This window comes from Oncorhynchus gorbuscha, linkage group LG10, assembly GCF_021184085.1.
Source record: "Oncorhynchus gorbuscha isolate QuinsamMale2020 ecotype Even-year linkage group LG10, OgorEven_v1.0, whole genome shotgun sequence".
In the NCBI taxonomy this organism is placed as follows: Eukaryota; Metazoa; Chordata; class Actinopteri; order Salmoniformes; family Salmonidae; genus Oncorhynchus; species Oncorhynchus gorbuscha.
The window spans coordinates 33,542,452-33,561,186 of record NC_060182.1 but is presented as its reverse complement, the minus strand read 5'-3'; the positions used below and the strand labels follow the sequence as shown (position 1 = coordinate 33,561,186).

Genomic DNA, 18,735 nt, shown 5'->3' with positions numbered 1-18,735 from the left:
GAAGGAGAGTTGAATGGCATTGAAGCTCGTCTGGAGGGTTGTTAACACAGTGTCCAAAGAATGGCCAGAAGTATACAGAATGGTGTCGTCTCCGTAGTGATTGATCAGAGACTCACCAGCAGCAAGAGCGACATCATGGATGTATACAGGGAAGAGAGTCGGTCCAAGAAGTGAACCCCGTGGCACCCTCATAGAGACTGCCAGAGGCCCGGACAACAGGCCCTCCGATATGATGAATGCTATAGATTTAAACCAATGTTTAAAGACTTAAACCCCCCCTCTCCAATATATTTCATAATGATGTAGAAGACGAGCCCCCCCCCCCCTAAGAGGTCACAGCATGTCACATCAGCATCCAGCTCTGCAGGATTAGGTACTGTATAGGCTATTAGCTAAGGTAAAGTGCATTCAGGTACACACATCCCTAGAGGTTCTCTTACATTACTTAATGACCACAATCTGTGTCCTTTCTAGACGATACTGAAAACAAAATGCACGGCGAATTGGGAGCTGTTGACTGGGTATGTCGTCTACTGTGTGTAATGCTGAATGCTTGATGCATGGCAAGATATAACAGTTGCGATGACTTGTTGAGTAGTTATAGATATCACTGAAAACCCCTTTAGTAATAGTAGCTTTTGTTTGCATGGTGGTATTGTGAAAGTGGGGTGTAATTTCTCTTGATCACCCAATGAGGCACTAGTCTTAATATTTATTCTTCCTTTTTCTTCAAGGAAGCAGATGTTCTTCTAAGGGACACCCTAGAGGCAGCAAGGTGGTGCGAACGCCAAACATTTCAAAGCACTATTTCCCTCCCTAGTGTGTTGGGATGGATGGGTAATACCGCATTACAACCCTTAAAGAACTACGGTTGTATGATGGCCTGGATGAAGAGGAAAATATTCTCCTCAAGGAACCATTCATGTTCTCGTTCCACTTACAGAGAGATGATGAGATGTTCTATGTGGAGGCAGAATGACTGTTTTTGCCTCTTTAGAGGAGCAGGAGTGAAGCCATTTTTTGATGAGTGGTCAAACCTTGTTTTTGTCTGCTGTGTTAATTGTTTCAATTGTTAATTGTGTTGTTTAGTAAAGATGACGTAGCAGTCACCCGAGTCTCTGATCTTTGTACTGGAGCTGGTATAACTTCATGTACAAAACACATTCAGCTTGTCAGAATGTCTATATGGTATAGTCTGTCTCCATTCTCATGAGGAAAGTAAATAGCATTATAAATCAGAATAGGTAGTAACTGTGTATATACGCTCAATGGAATAATATAATGACAAAGTTATAACATTTATCAACCCAATTTTAACAGTACATGACATACATAACAAGTATGTTGTTCACTGCAACAATATCAGTAGCTTGTCTCAAATATAGCATGAAGCAAAAAGTGTTACAACACATGTGCTGGTACCACTTTATATAATATTTCTTATGATCTTCAAAAATGAAACACGTTTGTATTCAACGTGTGCCCTGCACGAAGGTGTGTGTTCCTATTCAGTGTCTGACTGTCAAACCTCAGATGGACAAAAAATAAAAGTGGGCGGGGTCAAGCGTTTGACTCCGCCCACATTGAGCCCTGCCCAAACTGCACACTGTAGTCAGGGGTACTTGGAGAGTGAGAAGTCAGAGGCCTTTCATATCTGCATGCTATTTATTTTATGTAAGCAGGTACCAAGTTCATTCGTCAAGTTCCGTTAAAGCAATTGTAAACTCTACGGGTATATTTTTACGCATTGGTTTCGCAGTTTTTTCTTAGAATGGCCTGCAAAAAAGTGGGTACTACACTGGGCCGTGCATTGTGGCAAAACGGTAGCAGGACACCACCCCTTTCAAGATCTTCGAAAATTATAAACTTTTCAACAAGCAGGGAATTGAAAAGTGGAGAGAAGAAATGTAAAGATCAAAGCTGTGAATCCAATTGCAGGTCGGCGGCGATGCCTTTACCTGCCGCTTGCTCCTCTACACCTGCAGCTCAAAGACATCAGGTTGGGGGCAAGAAGGGTCCCGAGGAGCCGTTGACAGTGTCTGGACGGTCGTACTCCTCCACTGCCCCAAAAGCAGATCATAGGACGTACTTATGGGCACGTTATAATGAGATGAAACGGCTTGTGCACGGTAAGTAGTAGACTGACCTCACAGTCGTCCTTTGTCATATTTCCTCCCCCAAACCTACTGAAAATTGAGAAATCATGTGACTAAACTGAATAACAATAAGAAAGTATACTATGAAACGAATACATTATATAAAGAATGATAGCAAAAAGCTTTGGAGCACCTTAAATGAAATTTTGGGCAAAAAGTCCAACTCTGCTCCATCATTAATTCAATCAGATGGCTCATTCATTACGAAACCCACTTATGTCGCCAATTACTTTAATAATTTGGCGAGGTATAGCAAATGTATGCATGACATGCCAGCAACAAACGCTGACACTACACATCCAAGTATAACTGATGAAATTATGAAAGAGAAGCATTGTAATTTTGAATTCTGTAAAGTGAGTGTGGAGGAGGTGAAAAAAATGTCTATCAACAATGACAAGCCACCGGGGTCTGACAACTTGGATGGAAAATTACTGAGGATAACGGACGATATTGCCACTCCTGTTTGTCATATCTTCAATTTAAGCCTACAGGAAAGTGTGTGCCCTCTGGCCTGGAGGGAAGCAAAAGTAATTCTGCTACCCAGGAATAGTAAAGCCCCCTTTACTGGCTCAAATAGCTGACCAATCAACCCTTAGTAAACCTTTTTCTTAAAATGCTATTTTACTGTAAACAAATTGACAGCAAACTATCAGCATTGCTTTTGGGAAGGACATTCAACAAGCACAGTGCTTACACAAATGACTGATTGGCTGAGAGAAATTGATGATAACAAGATTGCGGGAGCTGTTTTGTTAGACCTCAGTGCGGCTTTTGACATACATTACCGATCATAGTCGGATGATGGAAAAAACATTTGTGTTATGGCTTTACACCCCCTGCTATATTGTGGATAAAGAGTTACCTGTCTAACAGAACACAGAGGGTGTTCTTTAATGGAGGCCTGTCCAATACAATCCAGGTTAAATCAGGAATTACTCAGGGCATCTTTCTAGGCCCCTTACTTTTCTCAATCTTTACTAATGACATGCCAGTGTGTCCATGTATGCGGGTGACTCAACACTATACAAGTCAGCTACTACAGCGAGTGAAATCACTGCAACACTTAACAAAGAGCTGCAGTTAGTTTCAGAATGGGTGGCAAGGAATAAGTTAGTCCTAAATATCAAAAATATATAAAAGCATTGTATTTGGGACAAATCATTCACTAAACCATAAACCTCAACTAAATATTTTATAAATAATGTTGAAATTGAGAAAGCTGAGGTGACTAAACTGCATGGAGTAACCCTGGATTGTAAACTGTCATGGTCAAAACATGTTGATACAACAGTAGTCTGCCCATAATAAAATGCTGCTCTGCCTTTTTAACAACACTTTTTTAACAACAAGGCCCTGTTCAGTTGTGTGGTCAGTTGCCACAAAGAGAGACCTCGGGAAATTACAATTGGCTCAGAACAGGGCAGCACGGCTGGCCCTTAAATGTACCCAGAGAGCTAACATTAATAATATGCATGTAGATTTCTCCTGGCTCAAAGTGGAGAAGAGATTGACTTCATCACTACTTGTTTTTGTAAGAAGTGTTGACATGCTGAATGCACCAAGCTGTCTGTTTAAACTACCAGCACACAGTTCGAACACCCATGCATACCCCACAAGACATGCCACCAGAGCTCTCACAATCCACAAGTCCAGAACAGACTATGGGAGGCACACAGTACTACATAGAGCCATGACTGCATAGAACTCTATTCCACAGTACTACATAGAGCCATGACTACATAGAACTCTATTCCACATCAGGTAACTGATGTAAGCAGTAGAATCAGATATAAAAAAACATGAAAATACACCTTATGGAACAGTGGGGACTGTGAAGAGACACTCCGGCACAAATACACATGATAAGACACGCACTCTACAAACACGTACACATGGATTTTGTATTGTAGATATGTAGTAGGAGAGTAGTGGCCTGAGGGAACACACTTAATGTGTTGTGAAAAGGGTTATGAAATGTAATATTTTAAATTGTATATAACTGCCTTCATGTTGCTGCACCCCAGGAAGAGTAGCTGCTGCCTTGGCAGAACTAATGGGGACCCATAATAAACCCCAGGAAGAGTAGCTGCTGCCTTGGCAGAACTAATGGGGACCCATAATAAACCCCAGGAAGAGTAGCTGCTGCTTTGGCAGGAACTAATGGGGACCCATAATAAACCCCAGGAAGAGTAGCTGCTGCCTTGGCAGGAGCCAACGGGGATCCTTAATAATATAATAATAATAATAATAATAATAATAATATAATAATAATATAATAATATAATATAATATAATAATATAATAACATATGCCATTTAGCAGACGCTTTGGGGATCCAAATAAACCCCAGTCAGAGTAGCTGCTGCATTCTAACTATGGGGACCCATAATAAACCCCAGGAAGAGTAGCTGCTGCCTTGGCAGGAGCCAACTGAGCTACAGAAGATACAACATACAAATACGCTCAATGTCAGCACGGTAAACTTCAAAGGATTCCCATCATTTGTGATGTGCGTACACTTATAGTGATGGGTGCTGATGGGGAGTGATTCAGTACTACTCCCCATCTGCCACTGATGGTCTTGTCATGTCCTGGTTGAAGACATTACCGTATGCACAGGGATTATATGAGTTCATCCTCTTCTAGGCCAGTGCTGTAACAGTTCATCCCTTCCCTAGGTTTGAAAGTGGGTCAAGCATGACAGCTGGATGGCAATCCTGTCATTGTTCTTGTTTTGAAAAAATGAAAGTGAGACAAATTGTTGTAGCCAACATACTCTATAATTCTACAGGCTATTTTCAAAAAACAATCTCAGAACCAATCCCAAACCCCTACAGGACAGGACATGGTCTCTGACACACTCTTTCTCATTTACCCACTAGCCACACGATTGCATATTCTGATTCATTATCTACTCCTTCTTTAGATTGTCATCATTATGTCAGCACACAAACACATGGCCATAACCTCCACTATAAAGACATAAGAAGGATCGTACTTGGTAATGTAGGTAGAGGCAGAGTTAGAGGAGAGACACAACTCTTGAGAATGAGGTTACAAGCTAGATATGGTCAGTCTTTCACGTTGACGGCCAGCTGTCTTCACTTGTCTCATCCAAAAGACCTTGGCCCACTTATCTGTCATAGACAGCTAAAAATGAAACACGGTAGCGTCGTCATATTCCAGGGATTTAGTGATAGATTGGGAAACCGTTGGTGATCCTCTTTTTAATCTGAGTCTGTGTGTTTGCTGTGTGGCTGTTACGATTGTTCTGGAAGAACCGGGTTGTAAACACGCAGAGCAATACACAAATAGACACTGACCATGTTTCTATAAAATATTTTTTTTTGCGAGAGGCTAGAGATTCAATCAATTATGATAAACTTCACTGGGTGGTGAAAGTGCACGGTGATGAGTTTGATGCTCCTTTCTAATACATATCGAGGGTCTTATTCTGGTGACAGGATAATCGATGCTTGGCAGCAGTTTGACAAATAAAAATAATCTTGCTCTTTTGTCCATAATAATAATCTCATCTGTGCGCTGTAGCCAACAAAGCGCAGATAGCGCTGTTGGTTAGAGCGCACGTGCCAATACCAGACTGGGCACATTCGCTATAAAACATTGTGAGAAAACCATCCGTAAAGTTTAAAATTCGATGGAAACCCATTTAACTTGTATTTCTTTATTCGTTCCATGGGAGTTTTCCCTCAAAAGGTAATCACACACAGCCTTTTATCAAGTCATTTTGATGGAAATAGGCATGTTGTTTTTATGCTGATTTTAGAATATTCACATGAAAATCAGGGATTTTACTAAATCTTTATGTCCAGTGATTTAGATTAGAAACACATTTGTGTGTGTGTGTGTGTGTGCAAAAGTTAATTTGCCTCTAAATCCTGTTCAGTGTTTCACATTTTTTACCCCCTATGAATTCCCTGTAATCCTGTTGTTGCTTGCCTCACTAAGCTCAGTACTTTGCTTCAGGTACAGTGCACTCCTGCTGTGCAATTGGCATCATCTAAAAAAACATTAGTACTTAACATTGAAGTCCCAAATGGTGTAAAGCTGTAGTTATAAACATAGTATCAGTCTATTATGTTGTCTCTCTATTACAATGTATGTCTCTGTGCTGTCTCTTTCCAGACCTGATCCCACCAAGTGTGTGCAACCTGCTCAACTCCTCCACTATCTACGCCAACAACGAGGTCAGCCTAGCGGAGGTGGACATCTATGGGTTTGACTATGACTACACCCTGGCCCTCTACTCCGATGCCCTCAACACTATGATCTACAACACTGCCCGAGACTTCCTCATCGAGCACTTCAAGGTGTGTGTTCTCTGACTAACCCGCCAAAAGACTAGCACATATTGTATATTCAGTTCTCTTGATAATTCCATGTATGAGAACAGTTGTGGGCCCTTCTAATCTGAGCATCTTCTGCTGTTGTTTGACAGTACCCTGAAGGTATCCGCAAATATGACTACATCCCCAACTTTGCTGCACGCGGTCTTCACTATGATATTCAAAAGGTAAACCCCATGAAGCAGTTCTGCCCCTCTTTTAAACATCCAATCTCAAGGTGCAGTGTGTTTACAGTACTATATGTTTTGTCTTCCCACAGGGCCTCCTGATGAAGATAGATGCTTTCCATTACATTCAGCTGGGGACTGTGTATCGGTGAGTTTTGTTTATGGGTTGGTGAATAACACTCTGCAATATCAGTCAGTGTACTAAAACTGTGTTGACCCTATAGGGGACTGAACCCAGTTCCAGATGAGGAGGTCCTGAGGCTCTATGGGGGTACGCACCATGTCCCCTTGCAACAGGTCAGCGGCTTCTATGGAAAGGTCAGTCACTGTGTCCTTGAAGAATATATTACCTCTGGAGTTGCCTGTTAAAATATTCACTCTGAGTCCATTGACAGGATCAAGGTATTTTGTTTTAATCTGTCGCCAACAGTCATGAGGACAGGTCCTTAAAATGACATTACCTTTAGACGCATACAAAGCTCTCCCTCGCCCTCCATTTGGCAAATCTGACCATAACTCTATCCTCCTGATTTCCGGGAAGCTTATATGAAATCCCGCTTTTCACTGCGACGAACAGTTCCAAGCGTCAATAAAGGACTAAGATCGAATCATACTATACCGGCTCCGACGCTCGTCGGATGTGGTAGGGCTTGCAAACTAATACAGACTACAAAGGGAAGAACAGCCGAGAGCTGCCCAGTGACACGAGCCTACCAGATGAGCTAAATAACTTATATGCTCGCTTCGAGTCAAGTAACACTGAAACATGCATGAGAGCATCAGCTGTTCCGGACGACTGTGATCACGCTCTCAGCAGCCGATGTGAGTAAGACTTTTAAACAGGTCAACATTCACAATGCAGCTGGGCCAGACGGATTACCAGGACATGTACTCCGAGCATGCGCTGACCAACTGGCAAGTGTCTTCACTGACATTTGCCAGTAATATCAACATGTTTCAAGCAGACCACCGTAGTCCCTGCCTAAATGACTACTGACCATGAGCACTCACGTCTGTAGCCATGAAATGCTTTGAAAGGCTGGTCATGTATCACATCAACACCATTATCCCAGAAACACTAGACCCACTACAATTTGCATACCACACCAACAGATCCACAGATGATGCCATCTCTATTGTACTCCACACTGCCCTTTCCCACCTGGACAAAAGGAACACCTATGTGAGAATGCTATTCATTGACTACAGCTCAGTGTTAAACACCGTAGTGCCCTCAAAGCTCATCACTAAGCTAAGGACCCTGGGACTAAACATCTCCCTCTGCAACTGGATCCTTGACTTCCTGACGGGCCGCCCCCAGGTGGTAAGGGTAGGTAACAACATATCCGCCAAGCTGATCCTCAACACGGGGGCCCCTCAGGGGTGTGTGCTCAGTACCCTCCTGTCCTCCCTGTTCACTCATGACTGCACGGCCAGACACGACTCCAACACCCTCATTAAGTTTGCTGATGACACAACAGTGGTAGACCTGATCACCGACATTGATGAGACAACCTATAGGGAGGAGGTCAGAGACCTGGCTGTGTGGTGCAAGGACAACAACCTCTCCCTCAACGTGATCAAGACAAAGGAGATGATTGTGGACTACATGAAAAGGAAGACCGAGCATTTACTGCTGCTCTTGAATGATTTGTTATTATTATCTCTTACTTTTTTTGTTGTTGTATTGTCTTAACTGCATTGTTGGTTAACGGCTTATAAGTAAGCATTTACTGTAACCTGTTGTATTCGGCGCATGTGACTAATAAAATTTGATTTGATATAAGCATTGTATTTTGTAAGCTCGACTTTTGTCATTACTCTTTTAGCAACTGACAAGCAACATTTCACTAATCATCTAAAAGAGCTAATCCGCTACAGGATGTTAACGTTAAAGCCTTTTTGTAGTTAAAAAAAAATACTGGTTATTATTGCACAAATCTTAATACATCTCTAGATGTGGTGTGACAGTCTGACTGTGGCATAGTGTTTGTTCATCAGGTTCAGTCTGTAGGGCCAGGGGCTTTGATGTTTTCACACAGGTTCACATTCTTTACATTCTTCTACATTGAATGCAGCACTGTGGAGGGAGCACACCATGCCTCCCCTGCCTTCTAATCTTCCATCACAAACATACGCCCACTACCCACAATCCTCTGGGTCTGGCACTGGGATCCCTGTCTTTATAAATTAGGGATTAACTCTGTGTACAGGCCTTGCTCCCTGTGGACTCTGGTTTCATTTTTTCCTCCATGGAAAGTAACTGGTTCTAAACATGGTGCCTCATTTGAGCTAGAAGCATTAGGTGGTAATGTAATGTTTATAAATAAGTATTTCATGTACATTTTGAAACCGCATTTCTCTAATCACACTCAATTTAGAGTCATGGTAATACTGTATATTTTTTATAAGAATACAATAAGCAGCTGATTTATCATCCACAGGGACCCAAGGTTAAGCAGTTCATGGACATCTTCTCCATCCCAGAGATGACCCTCCTGGCTGTGGCCAATGATTTCTTCATCTCCAATGACATAGAGTACGATCCCGAGCACCTCTACAAAGACGTTTCAGTGAGTGTCTCAGCACACTCTTATGCCATTTATCACCTTGTGTAATGTTCTTTCCCTCCCTCTTGCTGGTTTTCCAAACCCTCTGCCAGGTTAATTTGACTGTTTGGACACAGTGGGGGTTTTCAGCACCAGGTTCAGATCTCTATCCTCCTCCTAGAGAGAGGTTGCCAGGGATTCAGACATGTGGACTAATGAACAATAGCTGTTCTCATTCCACACTGGGGTCAAAGGGTGTAGCTTACAGTTTGTCCTTTTCAGATTCACTTTGTCTGCCAGAAGAAACAGACGTGATCTAGCTTTGACTTTATCCTCCCTCGTCCTTTTCGTAACCAAGCTCTTCTGCCTGTTAGACTGGGTTGGAGTAGAGAGTGTGATATTCAGAACCTGACTATATGCACAATGAGCATGTTGAATTTATCCTTATCTGTAGGTACATGTTGTAACTGAATTTAAGTAGATTCATTGGCACTTGTTATTTGCATAATGCATAATGCAGGTTATTTTTATCATCAGGAAGCCATTGGAATGGTTCACATCAAAGGCTACATGTACAAATGGATCATGCAAGATCTGGGTGAGCGATGTTGGATTCTGTTTGTGGTCCAGTCAAATACCTCATTTTCAGAAGCCTGCGGAATGTTAAAGTTTGACATGTTTTTGTTCATGTTGTTATTTTTCCCCTCATTTCCCATCCATAGAGAAGTACATTCTGGGAAGGGATGAGACTTATGCTGTTCTGCATCGCCTGGTCAGCCACGGGAAGAAACTGTTCCTCATCACCAACAGCCCCTTCAGCTTTGTGTGAGTGTCCATCTGAGGATGAAGACCCAGGGTCACGTTGGTTTGAATGACGTATTGATTGGTTGGTAAATCGACCACAGTTACGATGGATCGTGGAAGAGGATGAGTCATTCTCCTAATGTCAATTACTTGTTTTCATGGTTACCCAACATGATTGACAGAGGAAGCACAAACACTGACGTATCATTCAGTCAGAAAACTATTGACGAATGGGAAGAGTGGGCAGAAGCACTCGCAGTCAGTCTGCACAGTATATTTTGGTGAATGGAATGAGCCACACCTCTGTTGCTTTCTCCGTAAGATTGGTAACGGCTGAAGTGGAACGGTATCAAATATATCAAGCACATAGTTCCCACGTGTTTGATGCCATTCCATTTGCTCCGTTCCAACCATTATTATGAGCCGCCCTCCCCTCAGCAGCCTCCTGTGCTCCAGTCACTCTGATATCTCTGATTGTAGGGATAAAGGCATGAGGTACATGGTTGGGAAGGACTGGAGGGAGTTCTTTGATGTGGTCATCGTTCAGGCAGACAAACCACACTTCTTCAATGACTGTGTCAAGTGAGTATGGAGTGTTCTTGTTGACCAGGTTGTCATGTGTTTATTGGGACCATATTCAATTTGCTCGCCAATGTTGCCCCTTTTACAGACCATTTAGACGCCTGGATGGAAATGGTGACCTCCAGTGGGACAAAATAAACAGTCTCGACAAAGGACAGATCTACAAACAAGTGTGTACACCTTCAATATTAAACTACAATGCTCATGACCTCATCTCCCCCTTAACAGAATACTGAGGCATTTAGTTTGTGTTTTAGGGAAACCTGTACGACTTCCTGAGGCTGACAGGCTGGAGAGGGTCCAGTGTGCTATACTTTGGAGACCATCTCTACAGTGACTTGGCTGTGAGTGACTATTTTATCTCACTATGATTGAAAAATATGGTTTGGTTACAAAATCAAAGGACCATTCAAATAGATAGAAAACTCAGTTTCCAGGTTGGTAGTAACCACTACAGCAATGTCCGTCCAAAACAATGAGGAGACAGTATTTCCAGTTTAGGGGTTTTTTAATGGACATAAAACAAACACACACACACACACCACAAATGGAAAACACTAACAAATAGCTAATGCTACTAGGCATACTAATGCATTCTCAATGTAAATGCTAAAGCTAGCACTAATGCTAGCGGGAGCGCGAGCTAGCTAACAAACTCAACATAAATGTCAAAATACAAAAATAGGAAATACTTAGCTCCAAAACCAACGGACTTAAAGATCTTAAGGCGTTTACATTTTAGATGCATGCATAATAAAATGTTAGATAGCAAGGACATTGTCCACAAGAGGAAAAGGGTAGCTGAGTGAAAAAGGTGGTGCTTATCAGGATGGAAAGCAATGTTATCTGGTTTATGCCCGGCCATGCTAGGGGTCCTAAATTAATTAACCTGAAGTCTTGGCAATAGAGGCTGCTGTTTGGTTAATATAAGAATGACTGGGGTGACCTTGGTCAAAAAGAAAACTAAAGGTGGTTAGGGTCTGAAAACTGCCTGACTAAACTAACCAGAAGGGAGTGCTACAAAGCTGGCCGTTTTTTCAGCCGCCCCCAATTGTGTTCAACGAATTTTCTTCAACTAAAAAAGCCAGCTAAGGGTCAGTAGCTTCTTGATGAAGGGTGGACAGCTGAATAAGCCGAGCGACAGTGTCACATTCTGACCTTAGTTGATTTTTTTATGTCTTTGTGTTGGTCAGGGCGTGAGTTGGGGTGGGTTGTCTATGTTCCTTTTTCTATGTTATATTTTCTACGTGTTTGGCCTAGTATGGTTCTCAATCAGAGGCAGGTGTCGTTCGTCGTCTCTGATTGAGAATCATACTTAGGTAGCTTTTTCCCACCTGTGTTTTGTGGGTGATTGTTTTGTGTCTGCACCAGACAGAACTGTTTCGGTTTCATTTTTCGTTCTCTTGTTGTTTTTGTATTTAAGTGTTCTGTTCTATTAAACACATCATCAACATCATATTAAACATCATCATCAACACTTACCACGCTGCGTATTGGTCCGATCTCTCATACTCCTCGTTAAAGGAGGACGAATCCCGTTACAGACAGGCCTGACGTAGGTACGTAGGTTCTGTCTTTGACTTGGATCTCCACTGTCCTCACTTTCCCGCCTGCTTCAGGGATAACTGACTTGACAGTTCCAATTTGCCAGAGCGCTCTAGAAGACTGATTGTCCACGATCATCACAACGCTTCCCACGGCAAGGTCTTCCTTACCCCTGTGCCACTTTTTAGCGGACTGCTCTCCACCCTTGAAATGTGTTCCTCAATTGGACAAGATCTCAAAAGGGCTTTCCTCTGCGAGTGATGACGCACCTCAAAAGCATCAGGAACGAATTTGTACCTATGTTCGACAATAGATCCACCTGTACAGATGATACCCTGTCTCTTTTAATTTCTTTAGCCAATCTTGATAACATACGGTCCAAAGCATTCCACACATGTAGTATAGAACGTCGACTTGTAGAACCGCAGTGGGGTTGGAGGCAGGTCAGCCATCTTAGGTATATCTGTATGGCATCACCATGCTGGAAGCGACAGATAGCTGCCCCCCCCCCCCTCAGAATCCAGATCCCTCGAAGTAACTCGACAAACACCCTCTCTGGGTGGCTGCTTGTCATATTTCTTAATTTAGTAGCCTTGTGACCGAATCACATCTCCGAAAGCCTCCAATTCGGTTCTTTCCGGTGTCGTTGTTGTACTCTGGGGCCAGAGTCACCAGATGGCTGCTCGGAGGAACTGGCTTTACCTGCTTCTAGTAGGGAGAGGTCTTCTGGGAAACTCTGACTGGGCATGTCTGAGAACTTTGAGTTTGGCTTGCTTGAAGTTGTCAGCTGAAAATCTTTTGGCACTACTGTCCGCCTCGTCTAGTGACTGCATTGTGGCTTCCACTAGCTCCTAAAAAGTGTCTTTACTGGGAAACATCAGGGAGAGACAACTTAGTGTCCGCTGACAGGAGTCCATATAAAGTAGGCTTCCACAGCCCCTGTCAGGTCTTCTCAGCCAGGATGCCATAGGAAGGGAGGACAGTGACTCCAATGATCATGTTCTGAGACTGTGTCTTGCCGCATATGATGGCTTCAGCTGGATTTCTCTCTGTGTCCATGTAACGCCAGGCCTGGGCATCTGTGAGCTCCTCTATTTGTGCATGTCTTGTGCCCACAAATACTTTGTACCTGCTGGAGTCTGACTGGAGCCAGGTTAAGACTGTTGTAGAATCCGATCAGTATGTGATGTCATGGATCTTCAGGGTGAGTTCTCTTCTGAGGGCCACTGTAAGCTGGGCACCACTGAGTGCATCGCAGCGCTCGAGTCTTGCCATTTTGGAGCCACTCTTGATATTGCTGCAAGGAATGCCACCTAGACCCGCCCATTGGCATCTTCAGTGCGGAGGTACGCGTCTGCACCATACGCACGCTCTGAAACATTACTGAAGACATGGACACTTCTTGTGCTGTCTGGGAGGTCCATCTTGGCAGTGTGACCTGAGGCACAAGTAAGCCATGCGTGGAGATTTTTAGGTAGATCTGGGTCATCCCAACCCCTTTTCTCGTCTCAGAGCCTCTGGACCATGGCCTTGGCCTGTGTGGTGTATGATGGAGGTCTTAGAAATAGACTTCGGTCTTTCCCACCTAGACCCGATATGCGGAAATACTGTGAGGAGTGACAGGGAAAGCAGGGAGAACGGAGGAAGAGACAGCAGCCAACCAAGCTGACTCATAATATAGTAGACTAATAGCTGCCATAGCTAGGTTATTTATAATCAAATATGATTATGTAGTACCTGTTTTTACTGCATCAAACCTGGGAGAAACTAGTTAAGCTAGCTAACGTTAGCTAGTTAGGCTAATTGAGGTGAAGTAGCAGCCTACTTGTTGGCTCTTGGTCGTTGTGGCCTATCCTTCTCCTTTAACTTTTAATTCTGTCATTTTAATTTAATCTTCCATTGATTAGCCTAGATATCTCCTAACTTTTGCTACACACAGAGGCTCTATGACTGTAGCCTATTGCCGCTTTGATGACTTATAATTGGCCAACAACAAGCTACACATGCCACGCTACACTCTTGAGAAAAGCCACAGCAGCAGCATTAATGATAACCTTTTTCTCTCTCCCTCTTTCTACTGCAGCTGTCACGTTCGGATCTGTATGGCCCCTTCCGGACAAGTCAGTTAAAATTATACATACCCAAGACCCGTGACAATCATATCAGATCTGACCCAGACTAGTGACCATTTTTAGAATTCTGGATCTGGACCTGCTCGGGACCTGGATCAGGTCTCAGGTATTCGGGTCCAGATGGATTCATGAAGACCTCTAGTGTATGGGATGATGAAGCTGAGTGGATCGTACTGGCTCGTACAGCTTTCTCCATATATTCTGCATGGTGGGCCCAGCTTTCTCCATGTGACCATGCTTGTAGACCAGAGTGTCAGACAGACATTGCCATCCTGGGTGAACCAGAGCTCACAAAGAAGTACTGAACAGGCAGTGCTTCTCCCATGACCTTTCCACCGGAGACTGGTACTGTACAGGCTTTGGCTTTGTCCTTTCTCTCATCACCTCCGTGGAGGATGGTGGTGGTCTTGGGGAAAGACTTGTCTTTACGCTGATCTCTGCGTGAGCCAGGGTGGTCCCTGCCTTGGTCGCAGCTGAACTGCGTGCCATCTTCTTGCATTCTCACTGTCACTCCCTGGCAATAGAGAGGCTTTTTATTCTCTATTTTGGTTAGGCCAGGGTGTGACTAGGGTTGGCATTCTATGTTATTTTTTCTATGTTTTTGAATTTCTTTGTTTTTGGCCAGGTATGGTTCTCAATCAGGGACAGCTGTCTGTTGTCTCTGATTGAGAACCATACTTTGGTAGCTCTTGCCCACATGGGTTTTGTGGGTAGTTATATTCTGTTTAGTGTGTTTTGCACCTGACAGAGCTGTTTCGGTTGTTTCTTTTGTTCCTTGTTGTATTTAGTGTTCAGTTTATTAAAATAATGATGAACACTTACCATGCTGCATCTTGGTCCTCACCTTCTTCCACCAACGGTCGTTACACTCACCTCGTACTCAAGCCACTCTGCCAGGTGAAGTAGGGTTGGAATGGGTGTCTTTGGAATACCTTGGTGTCATCACTGTCCATTAGTCCTGTGATACGCTGGAGGGCAAACTGGTGGGGCTGGCCAATTCAGTTCTGTGAGGGAATCCAAGGTGGTTTTGTATGGGTACGTGCTGTTGCTGTAGGAGTCTGCAATTAGCAACGCCTCTTCCAAATTCAGGTGGTCAACAAGTATATGAAACTTGAAGCAATCTGTTGCATCTACGGGCAGCACATTCTCGAGGGCTAACACCTGTGGGTCTTATTTGACGAAGTTGGGGATGTTAGGAGTTGGTTCCGGTAGGTGCGTTCCCAGCTGGGCGGAGAAGGTGTGCGGTAGCGGACAGGTACGTGACAACGCCGATCAGGTGAGTATTCGCAGTGGCAGTGATCAGGTGAGGGCTGATAACAGCGATCAGGTGTAGGCTGACGATGGCGATCAGGTGTGGCTGACAGTGGGGTTCAGGTGTATGCTGACGGCTGTTAGGTATAGGCTGACAACAGTGGTCAGGTGTAGGGTGACGACGACGGTCAGGTGTCGGGTGACGACGACGGTCAGGTGTCGGGTGACGACGACGGTCAGGTGTCGGGTGACGACGACGGTCAGGTGTCGGGTGACGACGACGGTCAGGTGTCGGGTGACGGCGGCGGTCAGGTGTAGGTGTTGGCTCACGACAGTGAGGATTTGATTGAGTTGATGATGACGATGATGACTGGTCTGGGTCGGGGAGCTCTCTGATCTGGAGTTCTTCAATGAGCTGTTTGATCTTATGACGCTGCCTTTGTGACCTCAGTGTGTCCTCTCTGGTTGTCACCAGCTATGCCAGCTCAGGCTGACGTTGATCTTGATGACCTCGAGTCGGGGTGTGCCTGCTGTGGGGTGCTGGTGAGTTGGCAACCGATGAGAATGAGGCTCCATCCTCAATGTTGCGACGCAGCCTGGGAGGTGAATTGAACTGCTGGATACTCATTGAAGCAGATGAGGTTAGCTCTTCCTAATAATTCCATTATCTCACACCTCAACTTGTCACTCTCCTCTTCAGTTAGCTTCAGGCACGTTGTGAGCATTCTGGAAGAAGAGCGGGTGCTTCTCTTATCTTTTGTAGGAGTTTAACTGCTGCAGGTCTGGTTATGAGAGAAAGTAATTCCTCCCACAGCGACCTCTACTCATGGTCCCTCGTTGGGGTGGTCTGTATGTTGTTCTCTTCCTTGACTCGTAGTTTACCTCATAATCGACTAGACGATTTGGAGAGCGAGTCTGATGGAGGTGACGAATCATTACTTGTGGAAGTTGTTCTCTGGTGACTGCCATCCTTGGGCTTTAGCAGGTATTGCTTCCGGCTCATAAAGTCCATATTTTTTAATGATGATAATGATAAACTAGGAACCAATATACTACACACATATTGAACTCCTATAAACCCAATTATAACAATTATTAAATGTGTGTTCAAGCTGCCTGCTGAGAGGTGAAACCCAAGCTCACTCTTTGGTGAACAAAAGATTATATTGTATTATATTATTTCACTCACTAATTAAACCTTGGAGCTGGTTTACTGTCCTTTACATGCTATTCTCCCTCTTCAAGGATCTGATGCTGCGTCATGGGTGGCGTACGGGAGCCATTGTGCCTGAGCTGGATCTGGAGACCAAGGTGGTGAACACAGAACAATATGCCCAGAGCCTCACGTGGCTTCAGGCCCTCACAGGCCTGCTGGAACGCATGCAGGTACACTCCTCTGGGGAATAGACACTGGCATGTTTTCCCTTCTCCCCATATTAACATACATACAAGGTCTCTTTTTAATTCATTATTTGATAAGGAGCGGTATCTGTACATCTTAAGGATGATTGTCAAGTTCTTCCCATAGAGTAGCTGACTCTTGTCATGTCCTTTTGTAGATGCATCGGGATTCACAGTCTAGGGAGGTTCTGCAGGATTGGCTGAAGGAGAGAGAGGAGCTCAGGTTGGTCAGATGGATTTAGTGGTACTAATTGAGTACCTTTTACTCTGGACATTGAAGTGATTAGGATTTCATATCTGCAGAGCCTGAAAATGACCCACTTGTATTTGTATTATCTCTTCCTCTCTTGTCCCTTTTTATTACAGACTAAGAACAAAGAACCTCTTCAACCCCCAGTTCGGCAGCATCTTCCGCACCTGTCACAACCCCACCTACTTCTCCCGCCGCCTGTGTCGCTTCTCAGACGTCTACATGGCCTCCATCAGCTGCCTGCTGAACTACGACCTCTCCTACACCTTCTACCCCCGACGCACCCCTCTGCAGCACGAGGCGCCCCTGTGGATGGACCAGCTCTGCACTGGCTGCATGAAGACCCCCTTCCTAGAGGAGATGGCCCACATTCGCTGAGCCAACAATGGGTTCTCAGAACTGGGTTCTCAACATGGACATAAAAAAACAGACCACTAGGGGGAACTGTAGATTAATTACATTTAGGTTATTGCTCTTACTGTAAGTGAACACTGTGAGTATTATCATGGCCTATATAGGAGTTACTCTGTGGCAGACCTGATGTAAGTTAACTAATCATAGACACAAAAGAATATGTTTGCACTTTATAAACCTTAATCACCCTTCATTGTACATTATTAGTTATTAATTAATGGGTAACACCCATCTCTGTGAGACTGGCACACAATACAGCTGGTTGCATTTGATGACCGACATGCAAAGACAGACAAAGCATGTGCCCATAATGGACACTGTCTGTTCTATGGAGAAGACATAGCTAGTAATGTATGTTGTTCATGATATATGTTGAAAATACCGTAGCTGCTTTTAAAACCTGTTTTTGTGCCTGTATACATTCAATAGAGTATATGACCAAATTAAAATACATTTATCACTGATCTAACACGAGGCGGCCAGTAGTTTCATTTGGGGTGATGTTGCATGTGTCGCCTATGATTGTTGAATGTCCATAAAATGGAATTATGCATCGTGAGAATGAAATGTATAAATTAAGAAATGTGTATGAAACTTTGAGGTAGTCATCTATTTGAATGGATTAGAGCTTTTCCCAAGTCTGCCACTTCCTCAGCTATCACATAGGCTAGGTCTAGGCTACTTACTATCATGAAAGTATTTTGCCAGGAAATGTTTCCATAATGCATTTTTACATTTAATTTCACGGCTGTCATCAGAAAAAAAGAAAAAACAACGGTTCCCAGGCAAGAGCTGGCATATGTTCTTGAAGCTCCTAGTATGATATAAACTGAAGGCATAGGCTATTTTGCACATTTTTCTTCATAATGATCTCATTGGCTGGTGGTTGCACGTCGCTAGGCAGCACCTCACCACCAGCGCGAGGGTACCAGTGCCACCTCAGCTGCGCACGAGACAGACCAAGCAAGCTCGCAAACTCCTGGCTGCCACTCCTGTCAAAGAAAGAGGTAAGCAAAAAACATGCGTGTTTGATACTTATTTAAAGCTTTATTGCGTACTGAATCTGGTTTATTAGGATACATACTCGTTTGAGAGTGTTTGTGTAGTTTAAACG

The 18,735-nt window shown here is 43.8% G+C and overlaps 1 protein-coding gene across 1 annotated transcript; it reads left to right on the top strand.

Annotated features, from left to right (window-relative positions):
- The first annotated feature begins 1,590 nt into the window (after positions 1-1,590).
- LOC124045914 (5'-nucleotidase domain-containing protein 2-like) lies at positions 1,591-18,090 on the top strand. The gene is made up of 14 exons (XM_046365729.1): positions 1,591-2,129; positions 6,306-6,490; positions 6,619-6,693; positions 6,786-6,841; positions 6,918-7,011; positions 9,138-9,266; positions 9,780-9,840; positions 9,965-10,067; positions 10,527-10,628; positions 10,717-10,798; positions 10,886-10,972; positions 16,802-16,942; positions 17,116-17,180; positions 17,324-18,090. Exons 1-14 carry the CDS (start codon positions 1,772-1,774, stop codon positions 17,583-17,585), a joined length of 1,800 nt encoding a protein of 599 aa, XP_046221685.1. The 5' UTR covers positions 1,591-1,771; the 3' UTR covers positions 17,586-18,090.
- Positions 18,091-18,735: the final 645 nt, after the last annotated feature.